At 55.3% G+C, this 16,251-nt stretch overlaps 2 protein-coding genes across 3 annotated transcripts; one reads left to right on the forward strand and one right to left on the reverse strand.

The window, feature by feature from the left end:
* The first annotated feature begins 619 nt into the window (after positions 1-619).
* Positions 620-13,500, forward strand: SLC34A1 (solute carrier family 34 member 1). 2 transcript variants are annotated; one of them, XM_043912381.1, is made up of 14 exons: positions 620-689; positions 1,295-1,373; positions 1,618-1,746; positions 1,896-2,045; positions 2,130-2,258; positions 2,330-2,473; positions 3,406-3,517; positions 3,639-3,834; positions 3,917-4,012; positions 9,750-9,819; positions 10,076-10,243; positions 11,474-11,590; positions 11,690-11,814; positions 12,514-13,500. In XM_043912381.1, the coding sequence occupies exons 3-14, from the start codon at positions 1,638-1,640 to the stop codon at positions 13,015-13,017; spliced, it is 1,920 nt and encodes a 639-aa protein (XP_043768316.1). In that variant the 5' UTR covers positions 620-689; positions 1,295-1,373; positions 1,618-1,637; the 3' UTR covers positions 13,018-13,500. The 2 variants fall into 2 exon arrangements, with proteins under 2 accessions (XP_043768316.1, XP_043768317.1); XM_043912382.1 differs by lacking the exon at positions 3,917-4,012.
* Positions 13,501-14,715: 1,215 nt separating this feature from the next.
* PFN3 (profilin 3) lies at positions 14,716-15,526 on the reverse strand. Its single transcript, XM_043912384.1, has one exon. It carries the CDS (start codon positions 15,170-15,172, stop codon positions 14,759-14,761), a length of 414 nt encoding a protein of 137 aa, XP_043768319.1. The 5' UTR covers positions 15,173-15,526; the 3' UTR covers positions 14,716-14,758.
* Between the last annotated feature and the right edge of the window lie 725 nt (positions 15,527-16,251).

Raw genomic sequence — 16,251 nt, forward strand, 5'->3', positions numbered from 1 at the left:
CCTGGACCATCTTATCACCCTCTTACCTGCTCTCTCTGCTTCCAGACTCACTCCCCTTGCCTCATGCCAACCCTCCCACACCCAGGACCGTTCTAAAAGCCCCATCCAGGTAGCGGCTTCACATTCTCTTGGGTCATATCTCAGATCTGGGGTCGTGGACCCCCCACGATTGAGCACTACACAGCCCCTTGGAGTTTGTCTTCTGTTGTTTCCTCCATCACACAGTCTCTCTCCTTTAAACGTCCCTAAGGACACCCAGAGGCAAAGCAAGTATAAAGTATGTTTGGGTTACCTCCTGGGGAGTACTGTCAGGCCAAGAATGAGGGAAAGAGGCCAGAGCCATGGCATCTCTGGGGACTCTGGGAGTGAGGTGCCTGAGTGGCATCAGGATCTCTGCCTAGGGACACGGGATCATCTGTGCCCTCCTTGCTGGTTAAGTCACAGTTCAGGCTGGGTATCTGTGGGAGAGGAAAGAGCCTATTCACAGACTCCCCCTGCAGAGCTGACGATTAGCAATTAACCAGGAGGAATCTCCGGGATGAAGTTAATTGGGGAACAGAGGGAGGGAAGCTAGGATTCTAGGGACTTTGCCCTTGACCCAAAGGTATAAAGAGAAGGTCCCAGCTTCTCCTCAGGCTCCTAGGGCTTCCCTGAGCTGCTGGGCAGGAGCTGAAACACAGAACACCAAGGTGAGTCCAGAGTCCCCCATCCCAATCCCATCCCCATCTCAGCAGAAAATGGGCCCCTCACCTCTGTCCTTACTGTGCTCCCATTCCCGTTCCCTGTAACATCTCGGTCCCAGCCCAGCCTGGCTCACTGCCTCAGAGTCTGTAGAATGGACTCATGCTCTTCCAGGGCTTGGAGTTCAGCTCTGCATGGTCCCCAGCCCCAACAGTCAGGACCCTTGGAATAAGGTTGGGGGTGGAGGGTGGGGGTGCTGAAGTAGACGGGGGTACTCCCACCCCAACAGCCACCTAGAACTCCTGGGGCAGTTCCAGGGGTCCTAAAGCAAATTGGAGACTTCCCAGACTTGGGGTCAGGGTGGGGACCCTCCCTAACTAAACCAGTCCTGGTTTGAGCCTCATACATGGCAGAAAGTCCCGTCAGTGTTTGTTTATTGCTGGGGCGGGGGAGGGTAGGGATGGATAGGGAAAGAGGTGCACTTGTGAGGGTGAACCCCTGTACCTCTGGGACACCTCTGGTGGTACCTTCCTCTGTCATGAGAATGCTTGCTCCTGTTGCCACGTTCCATCCATCTGAGGGATTATTTCATTGACATCTGTTTCTCTGCTAGACTTGGAGCTTCCTGGGGGCAGAAGCTGTACCTGTTTAGCTAGCTGTACTCCAGCATCGAGCCCAGTGCCTTAGAAAGAGTAGGTGCTCAATAAATACTTGCTGAATGAATGAATCCCCAAATCTGTGCTGAGCACCTGTGTGCCTCTCTGGGTGTGTGTGGTGGTGGAAGGTATGCTTCGCTGGGGGTGTGTTCGGGATCACACACCACGGGCGTTTGTGCGAGTGCATGGGTGTGGATGTAGGGGGATGAGTGTGTGAGTGTGTGTCAGTTTCCAGGACACAGCAGTCATCACTCAGTGTTGCCATGCCTCTGACACACAGGCCCACAGCGTGCACCTGAGATGATGTCTTACAGAGAGAAGCTGGGGGGCCGGGCTGTCTCCCCACTCCCCGTTCGTGGGGGGCACGTGATGCATGGAGCGGCCTTTGCCTACGTGCCCAGCCCACAGGGTGAGTGCTACTCCCACCCCTGGACCCTGTTTGCCCTCTGTTGCATACGTCCCCACCCCGGAGGGAGGACTCTAGCCCTCCGCCCAACCCCTCCAACCCTCTCTGGGAAATGGGGCCTCAGGGAAATCCTGATCAGCCTCGTTCCCCAGTCTTGCACAGGATTCCAGGGACCTCAGCCTATGGCTTCCCCAGCATGGGCCCCGTGGCCCTCCCAGAGCATGGCTGCCCCTACGGGGAGGTTGTGGAGTGCCACGACCCACTGCCTGCCAAGCTGGCCCTGGAGGATGAGCGGAAGCCAGGTGGGCCTGGGTTGGGGTGGCGGGGGTGTTGACGGTCATTGGCAGAACGCTGTAGCCCCTGTGCTCACGACCGCCCATCTCCAGAACCTGGACTGGTCCAGAAACTGCGCCGGGCTGGCGTGACGCTCCTCAAGGTTCCGCTGATGCTTTGCTTCCTCTATCTCTTCGTCTGCTCCCTGGACGTGCTCAGCTCGGCCTTCCAGCTGGCTGGAGGTAGGGCGGAGGGAAGGGGGCCAGGGAAGGGGCCCGAAGCGTCTCGGACAATGCTGGCTTATGTTCCCCAGGGAAGGTGGCTGGTGACATCTTCAAGGACAACGCCATCCTGTCCAACCCGGTGGCAGGCCTGGTGGTGGGGATCCTGGTGACTGTGCTGGTACAGAGCTCCAGCACCTCCACGTCCATCGTGGTCAGCATGGTTTCCTCTGGCTGTGAGTTGGCCCACCAGGGTCAGGGAGAGTGCAGGGGGTGAGGGTGGTTCGATCCTGGACCTGGGGCTCTGGGTGGGAATAGCAGGAGACAGGGGCAGAGGACAATGGGCAGCTCTGGCATCTCCCACTCTATTCTCCAAAGCGTGGCCTCGAGTCTCAGCCAGGCGGGGTGCCCAGGAGCCAGGAAGGATGGCAAATGGGGAGTACAGGCCCAGGAAGGCTCACCTTCATATCGCCACACAGTCACTCATTCCATCAGTTGGGGGGACAGAACCAGAGGAATCAGAGAAACAGAACCTGCAGGAGGTATAGAGACATCTACGATTTATCTCCAGGAGCTGACTATTGTGATTGCGAGGCAGGCTGGGCAGGCCACGGGGAAGGGCAGGCCAGAACTCATAGGCAAAAGCCGATACTGCAGGGCACAGGTGGAATTTCCTCTCGGGGAAGCCTCAGTTTTGCTCTTGGGGCCTTTCATCTCACTGGATGAGGCCCACCCAGATTACTGAGGTTAATCTCTTTTCCTTAAGGTCAACTGATGGTTGAGGGAAATCACAGCAACATCTAGATCAGAGTTGCATTGAGTAACTGGGTACTAGCCAAGCTGATACATGAAACTGACATCACACTCAGGTACATATGTGCACACACAAGCACAGAGGCACAATTGCATATAGGACCCGTGTCCTCATGGACACGTACCCACACACACATTCACATAGTCGCAGGGGCAGTACGCATACGTGAACGTCAGTTTACATGCATGCACACAGCACATGCCCCTCGTACCTGTGATGCCAAAGCTGAGCAGAGTCAGCGGCGTGGCAGGAATGCCTGCTGGGGTGGGACTGTGGGCCACGGGTCTGACAGGAGGAACTGTGGGGGCAGGAGTTGGGTGGCAGCCCCTCCCAGTTTCTGCCTTCTTCTACCAGTGCTGGAGGTGAGCTCTGCCATCCCCATCATCATGGGCTCCAACATCGGCACCTCCGTCACCAACACCATCGTGGCCCTGATGCAGGCGGGGGACAGAACTGACTTCCGGCGGTGAGGGGGGAGTGGTGAGGGGCCTGTCCTTGTTGGGGGAGGGTGGTCCCCCATGCCAGGAGCCCCTAGTTGGAGCGTCTCCTGGCTCCAGCCTGCCCTTCAATGTGGTCTCCCTGCCCAGGGCTTTCGCGGGGGCCACCATACACGACTGCTTTAACTGGTTGTCAGTTCTGGTGCTGCTGCCCCTGGAGGCTGCCACGGGGTACCTGCACCACATCACTCGACTTGTGGTGGCCTCCTTCAACATCCGCGGTGGCCGTGATGCCCCTGACCTGCTCAAGATCATCACGGAGCCCTTCACTAAGCTCATCATCCAGGTAGAGGCAGGGCGGGCGTGGGGTGGGGCCCTGGGGGATCGTAGGACCTCACCCTCACACCCATCGCCCACACTGCCCACAGCTGGACAAGTCTGTGATTACCAGCCTTGCCTCGGGGGACGAGTCCCTGAGAAATCATAGCCTCATCCGGGTCTGGTGTTACCCAGACCCCACAGAGGTGAGTACCGGGTCCAGCCTCGGTGAGAAGACTCCCTCTTCAGACAGCTGACTGCTAGAGTCATGGTCTGTTTAAAAGCTCCGTAGAGACCTTGGCAATTCTTTAGCTTGGGAGGACAGGCAGGGGGCACTTTTGCTGGGATACTGCACCTGTGGTGGATATTGCTACACCCTCCCAGCCTCACACCAGCTTTAGGCAGCCATTGCTAATCAATTAGAGTTAGCATATCATTGAATTAGCCCAGATATCAGTTCTCAAAATGTGGGCCAATGGCACACCTATCACCTGGGAACCCACTAGAGACACAAAGTATCTGGCCCTTTCCTAGACCCACTAAATTAGAACAAAAAAAAGATCTGGTGGCGCCCAGGAGTCTACATTTCAACAAGCCCACTAGTTGGAGAACCACTGATCTGGCTCAACTCTGTGGTTTCACAGGTAAAGAAATAGGCTCCAAGAGGCTAGAAAACCCTTTAGAGCTTATTTTACTGCTTCAAGGCCCCGAGCGTGGGTCTTGCAGTCTAGGGCTGTCTCTCCCCATTGGGATCTAGGGAGTTGCTTAGTGACAGCTCTGTCGTGTTTGGGGGCCCAGGTAATGTGCAGAGAAGGGTAGGGAGAGAGTGCTACAAGGATGCCTGAGAAAACCAAGACCAACAGGGAACCAGCCCAGGAGCAGGACAAGCAGGCTATGGAGACCTCACTGGAGACACTGGTACTGATACTGGGTTCCTTCTGCCGGAGACTGCCGCAGGCCTGTGTCCCCTTGTCCTGTGTGTTCTTCCTGCTGTTTCCTGGCTTCTTACGCCTGGGATGAGGCTCCGTTTGGATCAGTTGGACACTCATTGACCAGCCATCATACCAGGCTAACAAGGAAGCAGGCAATTACCGCACTTTCTCATTCAGCCATCAAACAAGGAAAATGCTTCATCAAAACCATAATCCACAGTATCTACTTCCCCTTGATTGTGACATACAAGAAGTAACACCATTGAAAACGAAAGACGAGGAAACAGCACAGCTTCTTCCCTCCCTACTTGATGTTCCCGGACTTTATCCCAGCGTGAACAGAGAACATTCTTTCAACCGGCCCTGCAAGCTTCCTTTGCATCTGAGTGGCACACAGCTCCAACTCAGTGCTGAGTGTTGAGGCAGTTTGAGATCAAAAAGCGCATGCGGACAGCTTTTACAGTGGCTTTATGACCCCACTAACACGTCTCTCCTTCTCACAAGCACCCTGGGCACTCTCCGAGAGCTCTGAATCACTAAAATCCCCTCTGCTTCACTGCAAACCCTGAAAGACCAGAGTCACACACTTTGATCAAAAAGCGAGCTGTGGAAAGGAGTTCCTCAGCCGTGGTGATCCTCGCCTACTGAAATCCCCACCGCCTGCCTGCAGCTGCATTCGGCCAGCCTCCCTTTGCAGGATGCAAACGGGGCCCTCACCTGATGGAACCCTCAGTGATGCTGGTGAGGCGGACATGATCCACCTGGAACCTGAGGTCCAGCGACCAGAAGCAAGCTGCCCTGTTCCTTGTCTTCACACGTTCTTCTGTGGCTCCTGCTACCACTCGCCCGCTCACTGGTTTCTCACCCCAGCCCTCCTGGGGAAACCTTTCCTTGACAGCAGGGTCCAGATACAATTTCCTTGGCCTGGAGAGTAGCAGGGGGTGGGAGGTAAGCTCCCGGTTCTGGCCCTCTCTCTGAGTCCCCTCAGGAAAGTGGCTCACAATCATGTACCCTGGCGGCTTCTCCTGCACATTTTTCCTTTGGCCGCTGAGTCTCCCTGTTCCCTTCTGACCTGTTCTCACTGCCTCCAGCTTTCACCAAGCCAGGCCCAACCTCGCCTGAGCCAGCCTCCAGGGCACCTATCTGATTGGCAGTCTGGGATTCTCCAGATGGTGAAAGAAAAAGCCAGAGGTGGTATTAGTATTCCAACAACTCTTGATGCTCAGGGGGTCCTGACGCTGTCCTGGGAATTACCTTCTTGTGTGGTCACCCTGTGGATTGTCAGCCCTACATGCATGGATGAAAGAAGCTTCTTCCAAAGACTTGCAACCTGGGAGGCAGGGATTATCACAACCCCATTTTAAAAAGTTTATTTACTTTTTGGCTGCGGTGGGTCTTCGCTGCTGCACGTGGGCTCTTTCTAGTTGCGGTGAGCGGGGGCTACGCTCTAATTGTGGTGTGTGGGCTTCTTACTGTGGTGGCTTCTCTTGTTGCAGGGCACGGGCTCTGGGTGCGCCGGGCCTCAGTAGTTGTAGCTCGATGGCTCAGTAGTTGTGATGCAGAAGCTTAGTTGCTCTGCAGCACATGGGATCTTAGTTCCAGGACCAGGGACCCAATCTGTTTCCCGTGCCTTGGCAGGCAGATTCCTAACCACTGGACCAACAGGAAGTCCCTCACAACCCCATTTTAAATAGGCTCAGACAGGTTTGTCCAAGTCTATGCAACTGAGGGGGGGCCAAAGTCCTGGCAGAAACTACACCCCACACTCCTGACTCTCCATTTCGACTTCTCTTCCAGATGTATATCCCACCCTATGTGTCCATTGCCCACTCTGCCTATCAGGCATGAATGCCACGAGGTGACCACAGCCACTTGGAGACCCTCCGGGGTGATAGGTAGGGCTGTAAAAGTGAATTCTCCTCTTCGCCACCAGATGGCGCCACTAGCACAGCACTCACGCTCTGCTTCCAGAAAAGCAAAGACCCTAGAACACCCCTTTCTCCTGGAGGAGAGGCTGCAGTACAGGCCTGAACACTGCGCTATTTCCCCGCCCCACCTCCTGCCGGGGCGGGGGGGAATTCTTGGAGCTCACATCCCTCTGTGAGCTTAATCTGGTGGCTCAGATGGCCAAGAGTCTGCCTGCAATGCAGGAGACCTGGGTTCAATCCCTGGGTTGGGAAGATCCTCTGGAGAAGGAAATGGCAACCCATTCCAGTATTCTTGCCTGGAGAATCCCGTGGACAGAGGAGCCTGGAGGGCCACAGTCCATGAGCTCACAAAGAGTTAGACATGACTGACAGCTAACGCTTTCACATTTTCAGTTGCCAGAGGTCTCCTTAGTTTGGGTTGTCTCTTCAGGCACATAAATTCCACACTTTCTTTTTCCAGATTTCTCACAACTAGCCCCTGGGGAGAAGTGGGCTACATTATGGACTGCACGCTGCAGACAAGGAAACAGAGGCTCAGAGAGGTTTCAAGTTTGGTCCAGTGTCACACAGCAGGGAGTGCTCAGCTGGAGTTTGAGCACAGCTCTTTTCTTATCCCGCTTTAGAGAAAACAGGCTCAGTGAGGTGGCATGACCTGCGCAAGGTAGTTGGGATAAAAAGCAGGACTGAACTCAGATCTGCCTGATAGCAAACACCTGGCTCCCTCCCAGTTACCATTGCTTTCCCAGCAGGCTTTTGCAATCAAGCCCATCAGAGACCATTTTCTCTGATTTCTCAGCCTGTGATTATGGCCGAGGCTTGAAGGTGCTCCAGGGCTCTGGTATGGGTGCACAAATGAGTGTGCTGCCCCACTCAGGGGAGTACATGCCGCTAAAATAAGCCCCGACTCAAAGTCATGTGCCAGAAATAGTTCTTATCTCTAAGAAGTGTGTGTTGGTCACTCAGTCACTCACTCTGACTCTTTGCAAACAGCATGGACTCTAGCCCACCAGGCTCTTCTGTTCATGGAATTCTCCAGATAAGAATACCGGAGTGGGTTGCCAATTCCTTCTCTAGGGGATCTTTCCAACCCAGGGATTAAACCCTGGTCTCCCACGTTGCAGGCAGATTCTTTCTCTTCTGAGCCACCAGGGAAGCCCATCTCTAACATCTTTACATGACACAATTTAAAATAAAACATAAAAGAGCTGTAAACCCAAGTGCCATACCCCACTTGAGCCCCTCCCCCCAGCACCCAGGGAGGTCAGAGGGGTGTGAGCTGCTGACCCCCTAGGGAGAATGGGACCAGGGTCTATATCAGCTCCCACAGGTGGCAGAATGTGGTGACGGACGCTGTGGTTCTTGCATTTTGCTGGGGGCCCAAGGAGTCACTACCCCTTTCCAGGACCCAAGTTGTCCTTTGTGACATGGCTTTTCTGAAGCCAAGCCTGGCCCACTTTCCCCTTTCACTGACAGGATCCTGGGGGAAAGGTAAGGAGCCTTAGGTTGCATTTTTAAAAAAGAACTCCTTAGGGAATTCCCTGGCAGTCCAGGGACTAGGACTCCACACTTTCACTGTCAAGGGCCTGTGTTTGATCCCTGGTCAGGGAACTAAGATCCCACAAGCTGTGCCAGGGAAAAAAAAAAAATTCCTAACTCAAGAAGGCTACAAAGGAGTGGTCCCCAGGCCAGACTGGCCTTCACAGAATTGTAAAGTACATCTTGAAGCGGTTGCCAACATTTACAGATTGGGAGATTTTATCTACATGTTTAGAGTTGTGGTTTCTCTTGTAAAAGCAGGCCCTTTGGCTGAGCTGGGCTACATCTCTAGACAGTGACAGTGGTCTGGAGCTCAGCAGCTGAGGCCCCTTTAGGGTCAACATGCTTCCCAACACCTCCACACACAGCCTGAGCCCCTCGTCTAGGCTACCTGCCTGGCCTTGGGCCCTCTGAGTAAAGAAACCTCCCCAGGAACCCGCTCCTCTTCACTGACATTAGTGGGGGAGGGAAGAAATATGGGGCCTGGGCCCTCTGCTCCATCCTCTCTGGACAAGGATTTGAGGAAAACTCCAGAACTTGGGCAAGATGCCTGAGGGGAGAGGATGAGGCAAGGGTACCAGGGAAGAGGGGTACACTGAGGCAGGGATTGATAATAAATGATGGGAAAGGGAGAGTTTTCAGAAGTGGGCTATGGTCAGCAGCATCCAGGGCCCAGGAGAGGTGGGAGAAACATGGACAAGACACCCTCTGATCAGGAGGCCCCTGCAGGCCCCGGTGAGAGCCAGATCAGTGAGCTGATGGAGTAGAGTATTCTGAGGGCCAACTGCAGCCAGACTCTCCTGTGGCAGATGTTTCACCCCCATTTCACCATCAGAGGAAGCACAGGGCAGGCAAAGCATCCAGGGGCAGGTAGTCACAGGGACCACCTGTATCCTCTCCATCCCCCATCTCTCCCTAACCCCCATTTTAGCCCCAGTCACAGAACACATGTTCCTAAACTTGCTATGTCAATCTCAGCCATGAAATTAAGATGCTTGCTCCTTGGAAGAAAAGCTATGACCAACCTTGACAGCGTATCAAAAAGCAGGGACATTAGTTTGCTGACAAAGGTCCATCTAGTCAAAGTTACAGTTTTTCCAGTAGTCATGTATGGATCGAGAGTTGGGCCATAAAGAAAATTGAGTGCCGAAGAACTGATGCTATAGAACTGAGGTGCTGGAGAAGATTCTTGAGAGTCCCTTGGGCTGCAAGGAGATCAAACTATTCAATCCCAAAGGAAACCAGTCCTGAGTGTTCATTGGAAGGACTGATGCAGAAGCTGCAGCTCCAATATTTTAGCCACCTGATTCGAAGAACTGATTCCTTAGAAAAGACTCTGATGCTGGGAAAGATTGAAGGCAGGAGGAGAAGGGGACGACAGAGAATGAGATGATTGGATGGCATCCCCGACTCGATGGACATGAATTTGAGCAAGCTCTGGGAGTCGGTGATGGACAGGGAAGCCTGGCGTGCTGCAGTCCATGGGGTCGCAAAGAGTCAGATATGACTGTGCAACCGAACTGAACTGACCTCTTCTCTTAATCTAGGTTCCCACTCCTATGCCCAGGGCAGAGGCCAACACCAGCCGGATGGTCAGAAATGCCACCCTGGAGAAGTGTGAGTACCCCCAGTATGCGAGATGTCCAGCCCAGCAGGGAAGAGCCTGGCAGAGGCAGGGCCATCTTCCACCTGGCCACTGCTGCTTCCAGCCCAGAAGGACAGCTGTTGGCCAGCCTAGCTCCTGGGCTGGGGTCAGGCTCTCATGTAGAGGTTGAAGGAACACAAGGCTCTGAGTCCAAGAGGGTGGCAAAGGTTGGGGGCTGGGAGCTGGACTGAGGGGGCAGCAGCTTGATACCACTCCCCCACCCCACAGGCAACCACATCTTCGTGGACACGGGGCTGCCTGACCTGGCTGTGGGGCTCATCCTGCTGGCTGGCTCCCTGGCCCTCCTGTGCACCTGTCTCATCCTCCTTGTCAAGATGCTGAACTCTCTGCTCAAGGGCCAGGTGGCCAAGGTCATTCAGAAGGTTATCAACACTGGTGAGCCCCGAGCAGTGGGTGGGCAGGCCCCAGGATGGGCCTTCTGGATCTTGTTAATCCTTCCACTGCCGTCCTGTGTGATCTGGGTACCACCTTTGAGCCTCAGTTTCCCCATGTGAACAAAGAAGAGGTTGGACTGGGTGATATATGAGGTCCCTGAGATGCTGACAAGCTGGGAATCTGTGGCTGCTTCCGTTTTAGCAGGTGGCTCCAAAGGGATTCCCAGAGGCCATTGTTTGATTCAATTAACAAATAGTCATCAAGTCCCCTCTGTGTACCAAGCAGAGAGTGGTGTGAGGGATACAGAGGTGAGCCTCACAGAGATGCCTCTTGTCCTCAGGGGGCTCACAGCACACACGGGAAGACAGCAAAAAAAAAAAAAAAAAAAAAGATCGAGGAGGGATAAATTCAGATGAAAGGGAACAGGAACTGCCAAACAGAAAGCAAAAACAGCAAATAGAGTATGGAAGAGTTGCTTTTGATAGGGAGTCAGTGGTTTCTGCGCAGAGGTGACATTTGAGCAGGGACCTAAATATGAAGCAGTCAGACGTGGCCGAAGAGCTTTTTGAGTGGAGGGAACAGTACATGCAAAGGCTCTGAGGCAGGACTTGGCTGGGCAGGCTTGTGGCACAGATAGGTGGCCAGCCCTGCAGTGGGAGCTCGGTGAGTGAGGTGGACAGAGGCAGGAAGAGGTCAGCGAGGTAACAGGGCCCTGCAGGCTGCACTTAGAGCCTGGACTTGATCCAGGGCGATGGGGGCACTTGGGGCTTTGGGCAGTGACACTATCTGACTTTCACTTAGGACTCATGTTGAGCTTTGGGGACCCCACCTGGCATGGGCAGAGGCCATATGACAAATGCTGGAATAGGGGCATTTGTGGATCTGTGGGAGTTCAGAGGAAGGAGAAGCAAAGTCTGCCTGGGAGCTGGGGTCAGGGAGGGCTCTCCAGCGGCAGTGATATCCACGCTGAGTCCTAAGCATGAATATTTAGGAGTGAGGAAGCTATCCCAGGCAGCAGGAACAAGGGAGCAAAAGTATGATGGAAGCAGGCTAAGAAGGGTCTTTAATCCAAGATCAAGGAGGACCAGGAGAAGCTGCCGCAGTTGAGCAGGAGACTGACAAGGTGCCACTTGGAAGCTGGCATCGGAGACCTCCTCCCCAAGAAACGTCCCCGCCCCTCTCAATCCCCTCCCCCTGATCCTACTCTGATGTCTGATGGTTTCCTCGCAGACTTTCCCAGCCCCTTCACCTGGGCCACAGGCTACTTTGCCATGGTGGTAGGGGCCAGCATGACCTTTGTCGTCCAGAGCAGTTCTGTGTTCACCTCAGCCATCACCCCACTCATTGGTGAGTCCTCACACGGAGGCAGGGTCAGGTGGGGTGGGGCCGGCAGGGAAAGGCTAAAGGAGGGAGCTGGGGAGCCCGTGTCCTCTCCTCTGCCCCCAGGCCTCGGTGTGATCAGCATTGAGCGCGCCTACCCGCTCACACTGGGCTCCAACATCGGTACCACCACCACGGCCATACTGGCTGCCCTGGCCAGCCCCCGGGAGAAGCTGTCCAGCGCTTTCCAGGTGAGCTTGGGACCTCTCCCAAGGACAGGGCTAAGACAGGCACCGGAAGCCTGACCCAATGTAGACAGTATGTACCAAACAGTTTTTGATTGCCTAGTAGGGGGCACCTGCTATGCCAGACTCTATGGAAATCATATGGGTAAAGTATACCTCATGCCACCGTCAAGACCTTAGAGTCTAACAAGGGAGACATTACTGAGAACACAGGGTCAGACGCGACTGACGTGTGCGCATGCACACATGCCAATCAATGAACAAGAGTCAGCGGGATTCACCTTCTAAGGAAGGGGTGCTGTTAAGAGGGGGCCTGGCTCCATCTGGGGGATCAAGGACTGAGGGGCAGACAGCAAAGAGGCTGCTCTTCTAGGAGCAAAGGAGTAACGGATAAGCCAGGATGTTGCTCACTCAGGAGGCCAGAGCTTCTGAACCAGAAATCAGTATGAATCTTTCAGCTCCTGGATCCGAATGGGATCTGCTGGGGAACTCCTGAGAGAGGGGTTAGTGAGGGGAAATGTGGAGGGTTTAGGGCAGCAGTTATGTACCCACTGGTCCAGAAGTGTACCAGTGTTTCACTGGGGGCATGCTAGCCCTGAGTGCTGACTTTCCTGCTGCCCAGAGCTGGTGGTCCCCTGTGATCTAATCCTGACTCGGGAGCTAGGGCCCGTGCCCGCCTCCACCCCTCTGCCCTCTCCCCTGCAGATTGCCCTCTGCCACTTCTTCTTCAACATCTCTGGCATCCTGCTGTGGTACCCCGTGCCCTGCACGCGCCTGCCTATCCGCATGGCCAAGGCGTTGGGCAAACGCACGGCCAAGTATCGCTGGTTCGCCGTCCTCTACCTCCTCCTGTGCTTCCTGCTGCTGCCCTCGATGGTGTTTGGGCTCTCCATGGCAGGCTGGCGGGCGATGGTAGGTGTGGGCGCACCCTTTGGGGCCCTGCTGGCCTTCGTGGTGCTTGTCAGCGCGCTGCAGAGTCGCAGCCCCGGGTGCCTGCCCAAGTGGCTGCAGACGTGGGACTTCCTGCCCCCATGGATGCACTCCCTGAAGCCCCTGGACCGCCTCATCACCCGCGCCACCCTGTGCTGCGCCAGGCCCGAGCCCCGCTCACCCCCACTGCCCGCCAGGGTCTTCCTGGAGGAACTGCCCCCTGCCACACCCTCCCCCCGCCTTGCCATGCCCCATCACCACAACGCCACCCGTCTCTAGGCTCCAGCCCAGACAGCTGCCTGGAGCCAGAAGGGGCCTGTGTCTGAGATGCCCAGGGTGCAAGGGCAGAGGGGTGCATCTGGGCATGCGCCAGTGCTTCTACAGGTCCTGGGAGGTCTCGGCTGACGCAGCTGAGAGTCAGTGTATGTGCACATGTGGGGACACCGCATGCCAACTGCAAGGTATCTGGGTATGATTGTGAGTCCTTTGCATATGTATCTGGAAGCCTGAACTTGTGTCCCTGTGTACATGCAACTCTGACTGGGCTGGGTGGGAGTGAGGGTGAGTCCATGTATGTGACCTACAGCTGTTTGCTGGGGCAAAGATGTGGGTGCCTGAGTCACCGCCTGAATTCTCACCCCCTCCCTGCCACTTTCCTTCCTCCATGATACCATTCTCCTCATTCTCACCCAGGGTTCCTGCATCTCCACTACAAGCCCCTTCCTAACACTGTCTGATTAAAAAGAAAAGAAAGAAATGAAACTCTCATTGTGCACTTGGAAATCTGCTTGCTCTCCATCTGGAGGGGAGGAACAGATCATGGTTTGGGGCTCAGCAGTACTGTCTCCCCTCCCAAAGAGAGCCTGCTGTGCCCTGGAAAAGCCAGCCAACAAGCTCTCCCCAACAATCTTCTTGACCCTGCCTAATGAGTCCAATCCACAATTCAAACTCCCTGGAACCCCCGTGAGGGCTACCTTAAGGCAAGTGGAAGGAGGGCTCCGTGCACCTCTATCCCCCAACCCCAGCAGGCTGACCTCTGCTCTCTACCTGTCTCCCTCCCCTACTCTGGGATAAAATCAGTTCTCCAGAAACCCAGTGACAGGTGGGGCCCCGTCAGGGCTCCTGGAGGAAGGAGAGGGAGGGTGGAGATGGGCAAGAGAAGCCATGCCCTGGGCCCCAGTGCGCAGCGGGCAGAGACCAGTCACTTTCCCTCCCATCTTTATACTCTGCCTTTGGGCAGTAAACCAGGCTTCATTTAAGCCCACCCAAGTTTTTCAATTCCTCCTCCCCCATGGGACCCCCTGAGCAGAGGTCTGCAGAAGGAGAGACAAAGGCTGGGCAATGCCAAAGCTCCTCCCTCTAGTCCAGGGACATCTCTGGGGCCTTTGGACCTCAAAGTGGCAGGAAGACTGTGGGGCCCAGTATCTAGTTGTGATGGTCTACAACACTTGCCTCCCCACCCCTACATCCACCCCCTTTGAAGAATTGTGGGGGGATGCAAGGGACTGGAAGCCCCAGAGCTGTTCTCCAAGCTACCAACCCCATCATGTTACCCACCCACAGCCCTTGCTAGTGCTTCTTCTTGCTAGGTGAAGGTGAGAATTGCACTGGCCCCAGCTTAGGGAGTGGTGTGGGAGGGTGGGGAGGGGACTTCCTTTAGAGTCTGTCCCACACAGACTTGTGGAAGTTTTATGGGAAAGGATACTCAGGTCTGAGTTGGAGCATTTGAGGCTACCCCCTCCTTAGCTTGGGTGTCCCTAGGGACCCTGGGGAGGCACCAAGGCCTTCAGACTCTGGCCTAGGGAGTTGTCCAGAGGCAGGGCACCCATGGGAGGTCCTGAGATAGAGCCTGGAAGGCTGGGAAGCCTCTGGACTCATAATACCAACCTCATCAGACACCTTCTGCAAGGATCTAGTAAAGTACCTTCCTCATCGGCAATTCCCCCTACTCCCCCTCACAACTGGAGTGTGATCTAACACGCCCAGGTCAGACTTTATTCTGGATTGGCCGGCTGTCCTGCTAGGTGCCCTGCGAGCGCAGCCCATGGATCAGCTCGTGCATCGTCTTGTTGAGAATGCCCCCGTGCACGCCCCGCCGGCCCATGAGCACGAGAAGCGCCCGAGGCGTGTGGCCCACGCAGATGGCGCGCCCGTCCAGACCCTTGGTGCGCGCGTCCAGCACTCCGTCGCCCTCGGCCAGCAAGTGGTCTCGGATGACGCAGCAACGGCGGCCCGCCACGCACAGCCCCGCCTGCAGGAAAGTGCTCCGGTCTGGCCCAGTGAGCACACCCACCTCCTGCGGTGAGATGGCCGCCAGCAGGCCCCCAGGCCGCGAGGCCCACACGCAGCGATTGTCCGAGTGGCCCACGATGGCCACGTCGTCGATGCGCTGGTCCCGAAGCACTGCACTGATGTAACCTTTCCAGTCGCCCATTCCGGCTCAGAGCGCGCCCCTCGCTTCGCACTTTCCAGGGTTGTCCAGCGGCACCACGTGCCTCGAATGCCCAGGACACTATGACGTATTCAGGGGCGTGGCTACGACGTTGAGGCAACCGTGACATCACACAGGGGCTGCCTACGCTGGAGAATAGGGTGAGGGTGGGGGTGGGGCCGCGTTCGTACCTATTGCCTGATGAAGTTTTAAAGTTGGCCTGAAGGAGGGAACTGCACAGCAGTCTAGCTATCAAACAACAACAAAGCGCTTAAATGATCCATCAAGAACAGCATGCTGCTGCTGCTGCTGCTAAGTCGCTTCAGTCGTGTCAGACTCTGTGCGACCCCATAGACGGCAGCCCACCGGGCTCCCCCGTCCCTGGGATTCTCCAGGCAAGAACACTGGAGTGGGTTGCCATTTCCTTCTCCAATGCAGGAAAGTGAAAAGTGAAAGTGAAGTCGCTGAGTAGTGTCCAACTGTTAGCGACCCCGTGGACTGCAGCCTACCAGGCCCCTCCGGCCATGGGATTTTCCAGGCAAGAGTACTGGAGTGGGTTGCCACTGCCTTCTCCTCAAGAACAGCATCAGTTCAGTTCAGTCGCTCAGTCATGTCTGACTCTTTGCGACCCCATGAATCGCAGCACACCAGGCCTCCCTATCCATCACCGACTCCCAGAGTTTACTCAAATTCATGTCCATTGAGTCAGTGATGCTGTCCAACCATCTCATCCTCTGTCGTCCCCTTCTCCTGCCCCCAATCCCTCCCAGCATCAGGGTCTTTTCCAATGAGTCAACTCTTCACATGAGGTGGCCAAAGTACTGGAGTTTCAGCTTCAGCATCAGTCCTTCCAATGAACACCCAGGACTGATCTCCTTTAGGATGGACTGGTTGGATCTCCTTGCAGTCCAAGGGACTCTCAAGAGTCTTCTCCAACACCACAGTTCTAAAGCATCAATTTTTCGGCACTCAGCTTTCTTCACAGTCCAACTCTCACATCCATACATGACCACTGGAAAAACCATAGCCTTGACCAGATGGACCTTTGTTGGCAAAGTAATGTCTCTGCTTTTTAATATGCT

Source organism: Cervus elaphus, chromosome 9 (assembly GCF_910594005.1).
Source record: "Cervus elaphus chromosome 9, mCerEla1.1, whole genome shotgun sequence".
NCBI classification, from domain to species: domain Eukaryota; kingdom Metazoa; phylum Chordata; class Mammalia; order Artiodactyla; family Cervidae; genus Cervus; species Cervus elaphus.